Genomic DNA, 11,169 nt, shown 5'->3' on the forward strand with positions numbered 1-11,169 from the left:
CTCTGGCACCTCTGCTCGTGGCTGAGTCCCTGCGTGACTGGAGCCACAGCTCTGCGAGGTGCCAAGGCTGCAGAAGCAGCAAAGGCTGCAAAGATTTCAACAGAAAGGCTGGTTTGCAATCCTCAAGCCAGCTGAGGATTTGGATTTACTTCCAGGCATGAGTAAATAAGGGCTGAGCCTGACAGCCTAGCTGGTGGAAAAGACTTAGCAAAACCAGGTAGAAGAGAAAAAAAATTCCTTTCCAAAGCCAGAAATAAAGATGTTTTGGGCCTGGTGGACACTTAAATCCAAATCAAACTTGTTCTCCTGCTCCCAGCCTCTGCTGGCCCTTAGAGGATGTAAATCCTGTGTGAAACTCAGCAACCTGGACCTCCCCAGCATGGGGAACCCTCAGACTGGGAGCACTGGGTTTGAGAGCAACACAGAGCACTGCAAAGACACTGGGGAATCACTGAGCTTCTTCTTGTTAGGCTGGGTTTAGTTAAAACCATCTGAAGATGTTGTGATTACTTTAAAAGGCTGTGGCAATGGGATGTGGTGGTGAAAGGAAAGCTGCAGCATCAGCCTGACGCTTCACAAATGCAGGACTGAGTTTCACATGTAAACAAGCTCACTCACAAAAAGCAAACAGGATCACTGTGCACAATAATTACCACTCTAATCCACAGATGAACTCAACAGACAAAAAGAAAAACCAAAAAAAAAAAAACCCACCAAAAAAAAAAATTCCCACAAAACCCCAATTTTTTTTCCCCACAGCCAACCCTTCACACAATAAATTGGCTTTATGTGGCAACAACTCAGAGGAATTTCAATGGCAGCCCTGGCATTGCAGGGAGCGAAGTGTGAAGGTTCTGAATGGTTGTTCTGAAGAAACCTGGAGCCTCCCCCTTCCCTCGCCTTTTTACTATTTGTCTCAACAAGTTTACAATGAGTTTATGACTCCTGGCGGCAGAATTTACAAAATAATGAAGCAGCATCACGCGAACACCACCTCTGGCTGAGGGAAATAATGTTGCTGGTAACACTTATCTCCAGACAAATTAACTCTCCTAGGAATATTTACGTTGTATTAACTGAGCTGCTCTTAATACAGAAAGACCTTGCTGTGCTTTTATGTCTGATATTTAAGACATAGAATTTAATTATAATCTTAATTCCAATGAGTTATTTCAAGGGAAAATCAACCATGATTTTTAATAAAGCTCATTCTTCCACTTTCAAACTAGTTTTTCTTTTTTATTTATTTTTTTTTTAATTTTGAAGCCATGCAATGACATAACTACTTAAATTTCTAACAAAGCAAACGACTTCCTTAGCAGGAAGAGTGTACATTTATTTTCTGAGTGCAAAACTATGCAACTCCAGTTTTGCTTGGACAGGGAAAGTGGATAAGTTTGATATCTTAAGTTATTTTGGCCAGAAAATCGTTAGCGTTACAAAAAGTTTGTCTGTGACACAATAAAGAAGGAGGTTTCAAAGAAATAACTGATTAATTAATTTACCTCTCCTTTTGGTGGTTGGGATTTTAAAAGGCTTAGAACGTGTATTTTCAACTTTTTAAAGACAAGACTGTAAAACCAGATAGAGAAAAGGCTGAACCTGAGTATCCCTTCTAGTTTCATAATTTATTCTTGATTTAGCCCAAATCGGGTAGGGAAATATGCCCCAGAATTGAGGGGTTTGAAACCCACTGCAACTTGATCGCAATTTGAGCTACAGGATTCTTGCTTTGCTTCATTTTCAGAGATCTCTGAAAAGGAATGTCCTCAAAATGGATTTGTATGTGCTTCAAAATAACACTGGCACAGGAATTCAGGCAATCCAGAAATGAGCACTCACAAAAAACCCCACAAAAGCATAGAAATATGAGAGTATAAAACTTTGTGCCCTCCAGAGAATTGAGCTAAATGTTTCCTACTTCTCTGGATAACTGGAGTTACCATCAGTGGCTAAGTTGGGAAAGTGTTGAAAAATCATATAAATGCAGGGGTTAAATTGGTTAATACTTGAGAAAATATATTGTTCATTGTCTTGGTTTAGGACCTAACCCTCAACATTCATTTATTCTACTAAGTCTTAATTCTCGTTATCCCAAAGCACCATAAGAGGTTTTTCCTAAAATAAAACAAAGCTGTAGCATTAAGGGATGCCACCTGAGAAACTCTTGTTCATTCTGAAATATTATCTGTGTGTAGACGTATTTTGATTTCAGCTGTTAGGTGTTCAGATTCTTAAAAAACAGAAAATCAAAGTTCAGTTTTACCCAGAGAGTGCTTATGTCTTTCATATTGTTCGGTTGATTTAATTTCGTGGGGGGGGGGGGGTGTTTTATTTTTAAATAAAACATTATTTGCATGAATTTGAACTCATGAAGCCTAAGTTCACTGATGTAGCAAGAAAAAGGGACTCAGGCAGACAACAGCATGTCCTAAGATTCAAGGAAATTCTGTCAGTGTAGACTTCTCCCTTCGAGGAGTTTTAATTCCTGATTCTTTGAAGCGTAGCTGTTGCTGTCCTGAACACAAAACAGCCTCAGAATAAGGCTCTGTCTTAAAAATAAAATTAATGGGGCCTCAAGAAATTGTAGTGACCCAGAATTGTGTAACAGGCTTGGAGTTGTGAAATCACTCGGAATTCAAAGTAACATTCCGTTTCTCTGATTGGCTTAACACAGACTGCGCCCTGCAAGGAACAAATGGGAGGCTACACTGCACTGATTAAATATTTATAGTCAGAAAAAAAATACGTCACCACAAAAGCAGATCATCTTTTGCAGACATGTGATTTTCTTCCCTTAGTCTAACTAGAAATCAGAGTCAGGGGGACAGGAGAGAGTTAAAGTCTCCTATTATTCTAGCTGAATAACTAACACTTACACAAGTCCTTTAAAAAAATCATGAGAGCCGGAAGCCAGAGTATTAGTTAGCTGAAACCAGGGTGAGGATGCAGCTCTCAAACTCCTAAGGGAAGAAACATTTGAGGGGGGAAAAAAAAGGAAAAAAGGAATATTGTAAATCATTTTCTTTCTTTCACCTTTTCCTCCTCATTAGTATGGGTTGGAGGCTCTTTCCTCCAGCAGCAGGAGCCAAGCTCCCGAGCAAGTGGCACACTTTGTTCCATGTCCTTTCAGGATATGGAATTCCTTTCCTTGTATTCTCTAAAAAAAGAGTTAAAAACTCTCATTCTGACTGTGGCTGGATAAGAAAATTTCCAGCTGAACTCACACCCCTAAGTGCTACAGGGTTACGAGGTGTAAATGGTCAGATCAGTGCAAGGCAAGGAATGGTCTGATCAAATATAAAGTTTTTGTGCACTTACTCCCAGAATTCCATCACTGGAGAAGTGGCGTTTTGTAAAGAGACTTGACTGCAGTTGCTCATGTTAAGTTTTTGAAATTCCACACAGTTTTCTAGAAGAGAACAAAAGAAAAACAAGGAGTTTGTTGTGTTGACATGCAAGTACAGTTCTTGTTCCTGTCCCAGTTTGCGCACCTTGGAAAGCCCCTGTTCCACATTTTCTGGGTGCACCAAATGCCACAGCTGCTACTTCTGCAACCCCATGCTGTGATAACCCAGAAAAACATCCATGAGGACTCTCCTACAACTCTTCCCAAAACCACAGGGCCAAAAAATCATCTCAGGCAGAAGAAACTGAGGCAACGGATTGGGAATGACAATGTGCTTCTACTCCAGCTGCTGGTCCAATGGTTTATGGCTACAAACGCCTTATGAAACATGGCCAGCCATAAACTCCCACTTTTTCCTGGTAAGGCAAGTGGATATTTCCTTTGGCTTATTATTATTATTATTGCTAACACAAAGGCCAAAGCAGCTCAGCACTGTGGAGCATCTGAGCACTGGTAACGCTGGCCAAGCTCCTTTGCAGGGCTGCCAAAATTGATACCAAAGCCTTCCCATCCCATCCACTGGGCCAAAATTACCTCCCTGACAGAAACTAATATTTCAGGCAGCTTTAGGTGTGCTCAAAGAACACACTAAATGGCCAATAAGTGAAAATTATGAAAGGCAACGTTATGGGTACTTGATTTGAAATCGGACTGTAGATAAAGGGTAAAAGCTAAAACTTCAGGGGTGCGGGAACAAGGGCACTGGGATGAGATCCTCCCCATGGATGTTTGGGATCTACAGACTGAAAAAGCAGAGAATTGCAGATGTAAACATCAATGAGAAGAGAGATGCAGAGCCCTGCCCTGCAAACCCGTCTGCATACACACCTCATCCTTCCTGCAGGAGGCTACTTTACATGCAGCAAGGATTATTTATGAGTCTAAATTTCCAGAAGTAGCTTGATGAACATTATCCCTCAACATCTGGCATTTAAAAGAGCAAATTCAAAGACCCACATTTAGTATTTTTTCCCCTCTCCATTCAAACTCCTTCTGATTTCATTAGAGTGAAAGAGCAAGATTGCAACCTGTCATCAGGTCATTCTCTGCTGCAGAATTCACTCACTGTGTTCAGGGAGAATAGATATGATTGCAAATGAGAGGCTTGGGATTTAGCCAGAAGATCTTCCAGAATTAACAAATCCATTGCCTTTTTCTGCTGACATTATATTCTAGAGGAGTAAATGCTTTACAATGACCTAACCCAGAAAGGTCCAAGGCAGGTTTTGCTCCAGGTTTCCCTTCTCTTGCTGCAGTGGGATGAGATTGGCCTATTTCCAGACTTTGCTACGCCAGGACATTTCAATATGTTAATCAATCGCTTTGTTCAGGACACTTCAATATATTGATCAATCACTTGGGAGGATTTTTACAGCGCCAGTCTCTGCTGAGGTCATACCTGTATTCCATTCGTGGCCGCAGGAAGCCCAGGGCAGATCTGTAGTAAAGCAGTTGAACAAATAGAAGATAGCCCATGCTAAAATGATGATGTAATATACATTTAGGTGTGCCTCTATCACTTGGGTAGCGTAGCCAATGCCTGGAGGAGCAAAATAAAAAGTGAGATACAACAGAAAACTTCTGCGTTTCAGGCTGTGTTTAATTTTAAAACAAATGCTTACTCTTAAGGATATCTTAACTTCAATTTTGATACTATTCATTTCATTTTATTTGAAATTGAATGCTTTCTTTTGCAGTAGAACACAGAATTGTTACCTTCAAAGAGAGGGCAAACTTTCCTCCAGCACGTGATGCCTCCTTCACTTGTAAACTGTCCCAAGGCCGTCTCCAAGAAAAATACTGGTATTCCACAGCAAATAAAAAAGACCACGTAGGGGATGAGGAAAGCACCTGCAGGTGAATAGTGAGGGGGTGGTAGTTAGAATGAACAGGGAGGATTTTTCCATGAAAGGAAAGAGCAGCTGAAAGCCATCAGTGCAGTGCAGGAAGGGTTTACTCCTGCCTCAAATATCCAAACTTAACCTGTAAGCCAGGGCCACGGACTGAACAGACCACAATGAAGTTCCTCAGCAAAAAGTCAGCTCAGCAGTCTCTCGAACACAGAGAAGAGCCCAGCCATGCTCAGCTCAAAGTTCTGCTCAGCACCGGGTCAGACTGCACCACCCTCCTTGCCTTTTCCAGGGGTGAGGAAGCATTACAGCTATTAAATCTGAGCGGTTACAGATATTAAATCTGAGAAATCCTTTTCATGTTATTTATAGGAGCCTGATGATAAGGATTGTGAAAAGGGAATGAGGAAACAAACTACAGGACTACTTACAAGGACAGGAAAGCAGGGTCTGGCCTTATCAGCCAAAAATATTGATAGGAAATTCTAGGAAAGTAACAAAGCATCAACGTTTTTGTTGGATGCTGACAGTGAACTCCAGCACACGTAGTGAAGCACAGCAAAACCCCAAACACAGCACCTGTAACAGCTGTTGGGCTTCAGTCACCTGGATTAGGAAGCTGAGACAAGCAGATCCACCTGCTCTGACTGGCAGATTCTTTCATCTCCTCACCAGGAGTCTCTTCCCTCCACCGGGCAATTTCCCTAGACGTGAATCCCAGGTGCCTCTCAAGCAATCCACAGGGATTCCACAGAGGATGGAACACTTGCATGGCTTTTCTGGATAATTTACTGGCCACTATCAAATCCAGCTTGGCCCTCTCATACGCACAATCACAGTGAGTTTAACCTAGCAACTTGTGGAAATCCAAAGTATCAGCTTGGACTGTTTTTCCAACACTCTTCCAACAGCCATACATCAGGAACATTAGAAAACATCAGGATTCCCAGCGTGCAAAAAGGTCATATTCCAAGAAATACCTAATTCTAAACACACAAAGAAATTAATTTTCCTCAAAACCTGAACATCCACAACCTAAATTAGAGATCATTATTCCCACACACCCTGTTATGACTTGGAGTAAGTGCCAGAGAGGTCACACCTCGCAAGTTCCAAACTACAGCTTCTACTTTTGTTCTGTAAAAAGCAATTTATTTCACAACTAGCTCAGATATTTACCCCTGTCTTCCCCTAGCACACACTAAGGAGTTGGATGCATCAGATTTAAGCACTAAAAACAAATCCTGGTCTAATTCCAGAAGGGGGTTACAAAGCCACAGGTCATAGACTGAGCCTTCATTGACTAAAACGGGTCAATGGCAAATGTCCCATGGTGCCAGGACATGACCAATTAAATCACACCCACTTATTCTATTCTTAAAGAATACGGTGGTGATTAAATATTACATTTAAAGTAATTGCTTTTTCATCAAATCACCCAAAACAACGATTAAAATTCTTTCGCCTCATGTTACAGCCTTAAAAATGATAGCATCACCTTTTGACAAGCTGGCACACACCTACAAATGGGCATCTAAAGGTGGCTGTAGGAACTAAAAAATTACACACCAAAAATATATTCCTGACATTTCCTCTGCCAAAAGTTCTCCGGGAACACTTTGACCATATCATTTGTGTATATCATATGCAGCATGTGAATATTCAGGATTTGGGAGCAGCCTTCTCTAAAGAGCTGAACTCTTGTTACCCAAGTTTGGCCAAAACACAGAGGCGTAAAGAAAGGAACTTCCAACGACAAACACAACTTGCACAGCGGGATTTTTGTTGTAGAAACAGCACACAAAATGGGCTAAAAACCACCCTGAGCTCAGATAAGGAGGGACAAGGAATAGAAATTTGGCACAGCAAACAAACCCATCAAAAAGCAAATCAGTGCTTATCAGCCCTGAACATCCTATTTTTCTTCCAGCCCCTGTGTTTACACTGCCACTGACTCAGGCCTTAAGTGGGGAGAATGTTGAACCCAGTCCACAGAATTCTAAACTGAGCTTGTATTTTACTTTTCTCTCCTCATTGCTGCCCAAGTCTCAGCTAATGTGCTTATTCTCAACTGTCATTTATCTTATGCAGTTTGTAGTTGACTATAACCAATACATGCCACATGTTATACTCCTGTAGAAGTTGAGTCTGCTCTTTTCTGTCTCAAATAACATTCATATTTTATATTTATTAGGGCTTGCTCTCTTCTTTGAGTAACCTGCAGTTTTGCATCTTCCCCTGCCTTGCTGTAAGAATTGGGGAAGTTCTGAGGGAAAAATAATGAACACTGAGAAATATAAAAATTTCCATGTGACAAAGAAAATAAATTTAGTCTTTGTGGCATTACTGGGAAGAAAAAACAAAACAAAACAAAACAAAACAAAACAAAACGAATCCTCCCCAAAGTACACTGTTGTGACAAATAAAGTGCTGCCTTCTTTTCTGTGTCAGACAAACTTAGATAAGTACGCCTGCGTGTGTATTCACTTGCAGAAGACAGCGTGTACTACTATAACAGAATGCTGGCTTCTCCTGCATGAAAAATGCTACTAAAAAAAAAATATGTCAATTTACTAACGCAACAGAAACTTGTAAAAATAAACCACGCAGTGTTTGGAGAGAAGGAAAGAGAAACACAGTGATTTTTCTTAGTTGTCAGATGTTTAATGCTTCCCTGTCTGCACATGCACTGAAGTCCTGAACACGTATCTCTTACTAGTACAATAAATCGCTGCAATGCCTTCTTAACTGTTTAATTCCCAAGTTTAATTCCCACGTAAATCCACATGTGATGCCATCTTACCTCCTCCATTTTTGTAGCAAAGATATGGGAATCTCCAGACGTTGCCCAACCCAATAATCTCCCCTGCCACAGAAAGCACAAATTCAACCTTATTGTTCCAGTGACCTCTTTCATGAACTTTCTTATCGTTGCTGTGGACGAGGTTGGTACTTGAAGCTTCTGGGTCCAAAGCATCTTCTGGCTTGCCATTAATTATAGGAATAGTCTTTTCAGCTGTCATGACTTTTCAGCCTAGTGGAGAACAAAAGGAAAACACACAGGTGTGTTAAGACACTTGCTGGTGCTGATCTTCAACCACTGAAATCTCCCAGGGTGGCATTGGCTTCTTGTTGCCTATGGAAATCTGGGGGTGAAAATGAGGGAGGCAACTGCACAAGGCTGGAAAAGTTGTAAAGCAAGGGAAAAGGAAAAGAAAGGGGTGGAGGGCAGAGAGAAGGTTCTGTGCAAGGGAAGGAGTTATTCCAAGTGGAGACAGATAACTTCCTAGCAGAGAGGGAAGCCCTTCAAAAATCCCTCCCCGGGCAAGGATCCCAGCCCGACTGACCTACCAGAAGACAGGGATCTGCCGCACCTTGCAGGCGCACACCTGAGCCCGGGAGCGCTCGGGGATGTGCAGCAGGGCTGGGATGCTTGTGGCCTGCCTGCAGGAGCGGGGGAGCTCCGGGATTACTCACCCAGGGCTCTGCCCGTGCCTTCGCGCCGGGGACAGGGGCCGGGCTGTGCCGAGGGCTGCCTGCGGGCGGATGCTGCGGCTCCGGCAGCGCGGGCAGGGCACGGCGGGCCGGGGAGGAGGCGTTCGGGATCCCCGGGAGCCGGGAAGCCTCGTCCTGCCCTGCCGCTGCTGGCGGCCCGGCGTGGCTCGTAGGATGCTCCCCGCGCTCTGGAGCCGGAATTTGCAAGTGCTCAGCCCTCCCCGGAGCGATGGTTTAACACCCGCCTCCCCCCTCCGCCCACCTCAGGCTGCCCCGCCAGCTCCCCCCTCCTCCTCCTCCTCCTCCTCCTCCTCTTCCTCCTCCTCCACCCGGCATCACCACCGAGCATCACCACTGAGCATCCCCGGGCTGCGCTCCCCCACCCCGCGGGCAGGGCCGAGCCCGGCAGGTTGGCAGCCGTGTCCCGCATCACCGGAGGATCCCGGCCCTGCTCCGCATCCCTCGGCAGGGATGGGGATGAGCACCAGGCGGGGACAGCCCCGAATCCCTCGGGAAAAGATGGGGGACCCGCACCAGGCGGCGACAGCCCCGAATCCCTCGGGAAAAGATGGGAGACCCGCACCAGGCGGGGACAGCCCCGAATCCCTCGGGAAAAGATGGGGGACCCGCACCAGGCGGGGACAGCCCCGAATCCCTCGGGAAAAGATGGGGGACCCGCACCAGGCGGGGACAGCCCCGAATCCCTCGGGAAAAGATGTGGGACCCGCACCAGGCGGGGACAGCCCCGCACCTGCCGCGCTCGGGGGGATGGCTCAGGCCCCGCAAGTTAAAAAAAGGAACCCGCCGGGGAGAGATGACACAAACTTCAGCTGGAAAGGGCGGCGGGGGGAGCCGGGGGACAGACGGGATGAAAAAATAAGCGGAGGGGGAACATTTGGAAAGTGTGGATGCAATGTGGGCGCTTTCGAGTTCCACCAGGGAAATGCAGAAGCAGCCCGTGTGGGCATTGCTAGCTGGGGCCTGGCTGAAAATTCAAGCTGTAAAAGAGGTAAGAATAGGGGGAAAAAAAAAAATTACAAATGGTTTTGTTTCAGGTTGAATCAAGTATTTCGAATAGAGATTTTATTTCCATCTAACCCACTCCTTTTTGGAATTTTTTGTAGGTCAGTCATTTTCACCCTAAGTTTCCAAACCCAAATGAAATACCTCTTCTTTCTTCAACTCTGCAGCTTCTCCTTGGCAAATGGCAGCACCCAAACCCGGCTCTTGCTTCAGATCTTCCCTCAGCTCCACACTGTGGTGCAGCTATGATCAGCAAGGCTTTGCTCTGCAGCTCCAGGGGATGTATTTTGTAACTCACAGGCTCCTAAATCCAGGATTCTCTGCTGGAAATGTCCCAGAGACAGTCAGATCTTCTTCCATGTCAATCCTGTCCCTCTCACCTCCAGGTCCAAGGACTTTTCCCCCTGCCTGGCCACCTGTTGGCAGTGCTCAGGGAAGACAATGGAAAGATGCCCATGGATAGATTTCAAATTAACTGGAGCTGACTTTGTACCCTGCTTGTACATTGCATATTGGAGCTTGTGCTGTGGTTAAAGTTTTCAGGATTTTACATTTCAGTGATGCCTGTCACCAGAGTGGGTGATGGGGCCTCACCCTGTCAACTCTCTGTCACATAAGGTGCAGGGTGAGCCTCTCTCTTTTCTCCTTGATGCCAGCATTTACAGTTCTAGTCAAACCTATCTTGGCAAAAGAAATCTGCCAGTGGTAAAACTGAAAAAGATTTCAAAATTCTTTTATATCTATATATATTTAAACATCCTCACCACAGATATTACCAGAGCTAGGCTGGATTTTGGGTAGTCCATTTGTAGTTTTTGTTTTTAATGCAGGTATTCATTAACTGAGGGTGGAATAGATCCATTTTTCCCAAGCTGACTTTGCACAAACTAGATTCCACTTGGAGGGTTTTTTTTGTTGATTTATTTTTACCTCCTTCTTCATCTTCTTTTCAGCAGGGATCAAAACAGACCCTGTTTCTCTGTCTCCCAGCCAGGCCTAGCAGGCTCAACAGGATACACTTAAACATCAAAGCTGACAGTGAATTCTCATTTTATTCCTGAGAGTAACTCTAAAAACAGAGGGAAGCTGAGGGACAGTAAACATTTGATGATTCAATACAGAGGAGAGACCAACCTTCATCAAATAGATTGATGATTCCAAATTGAAGGTCCTGCTCAAGGGACAGTCTGCAGGCAGATGCTGAAGGTGTTTATTTGCTGATTTGTTCAGTATTTGAAATGATTAATTCCTGGTGTCAAGTGTTTTACTCACTGCTGTATTCCTGCACCGATTCCCATTCAGTCTCCTACCAACTGAGGTGTTTATGGAAGTAATTGCTGGCTTCTAATCTTTGGGAACACTCCACAGTGTTTGCAACAAAAAAATGACAAA

General features: G+C 44.2%; 1 protein-coding gene across 3 annotated transcripts in view; it reads right to left on the bottom strand.

The window, feature by feature from the left end:
- Positions 1 to 8,921, bottom strand: part of SLC6A11 (solute carrier family 6 member 11) — an 89,736-nt gene extending 80,815 nt beyond the window's left edge. Inside the window, exons 1-5 of one of the 3 annotated variants that reach the window (XM_066195182.1) lie at positions 8,737 to 8,921; positions 8,063 to 8,293; positions 5,126 to 5,260; positions 4,809 to 4,949; positions 3,322 to 3,412 (exon numbers count right to left, since the gene is read on the bottom strand). In XM_066195182.1, the coding sequence (XP_066051279.1) occupies positions 3,322 to 3,412; positions 4,809 to 4,949; positions 5,126 to 5,260; positions 8,063 to 8,282 (587 nt within the window). In that variant the 5' untranslated portion in view covers positions 8,283 to 8,293; positions 8,737 to 8,921. Of the gene's footprint in view, positions 1 to 3,317; positions 3,413 to 4,808; positions 4,950 to 5,125; positions 5,261 to 8,062; positions 8,352 to 8,736 lie in introns of those variants that run through there. The other 2 variants (XM_066195184.1, XM_066195183.1) reach the window with 2 other exon arrangements.
- Between the last annotated feature and the right edge of the window lie 2,248 nt (positions 8,922 to 11,169).

Source organism: Chamaea fasciata, unplaced genomic scaffold (assembly GCF_029207755.1).
Source record: "Chamaea fasciata isolate MVZ Bird 193981 ecotype frontalis unplaced genomic scaffold, bChaFas1.0.hap1 SCAF_13, whole genome shotgun sequence".
Taxonomy (NCBI): Eukaryota; Metazoa; Chordata; class Aves; order Passeriformes; family Sylviidae; genus Chamaea; species Chamaea fasciata.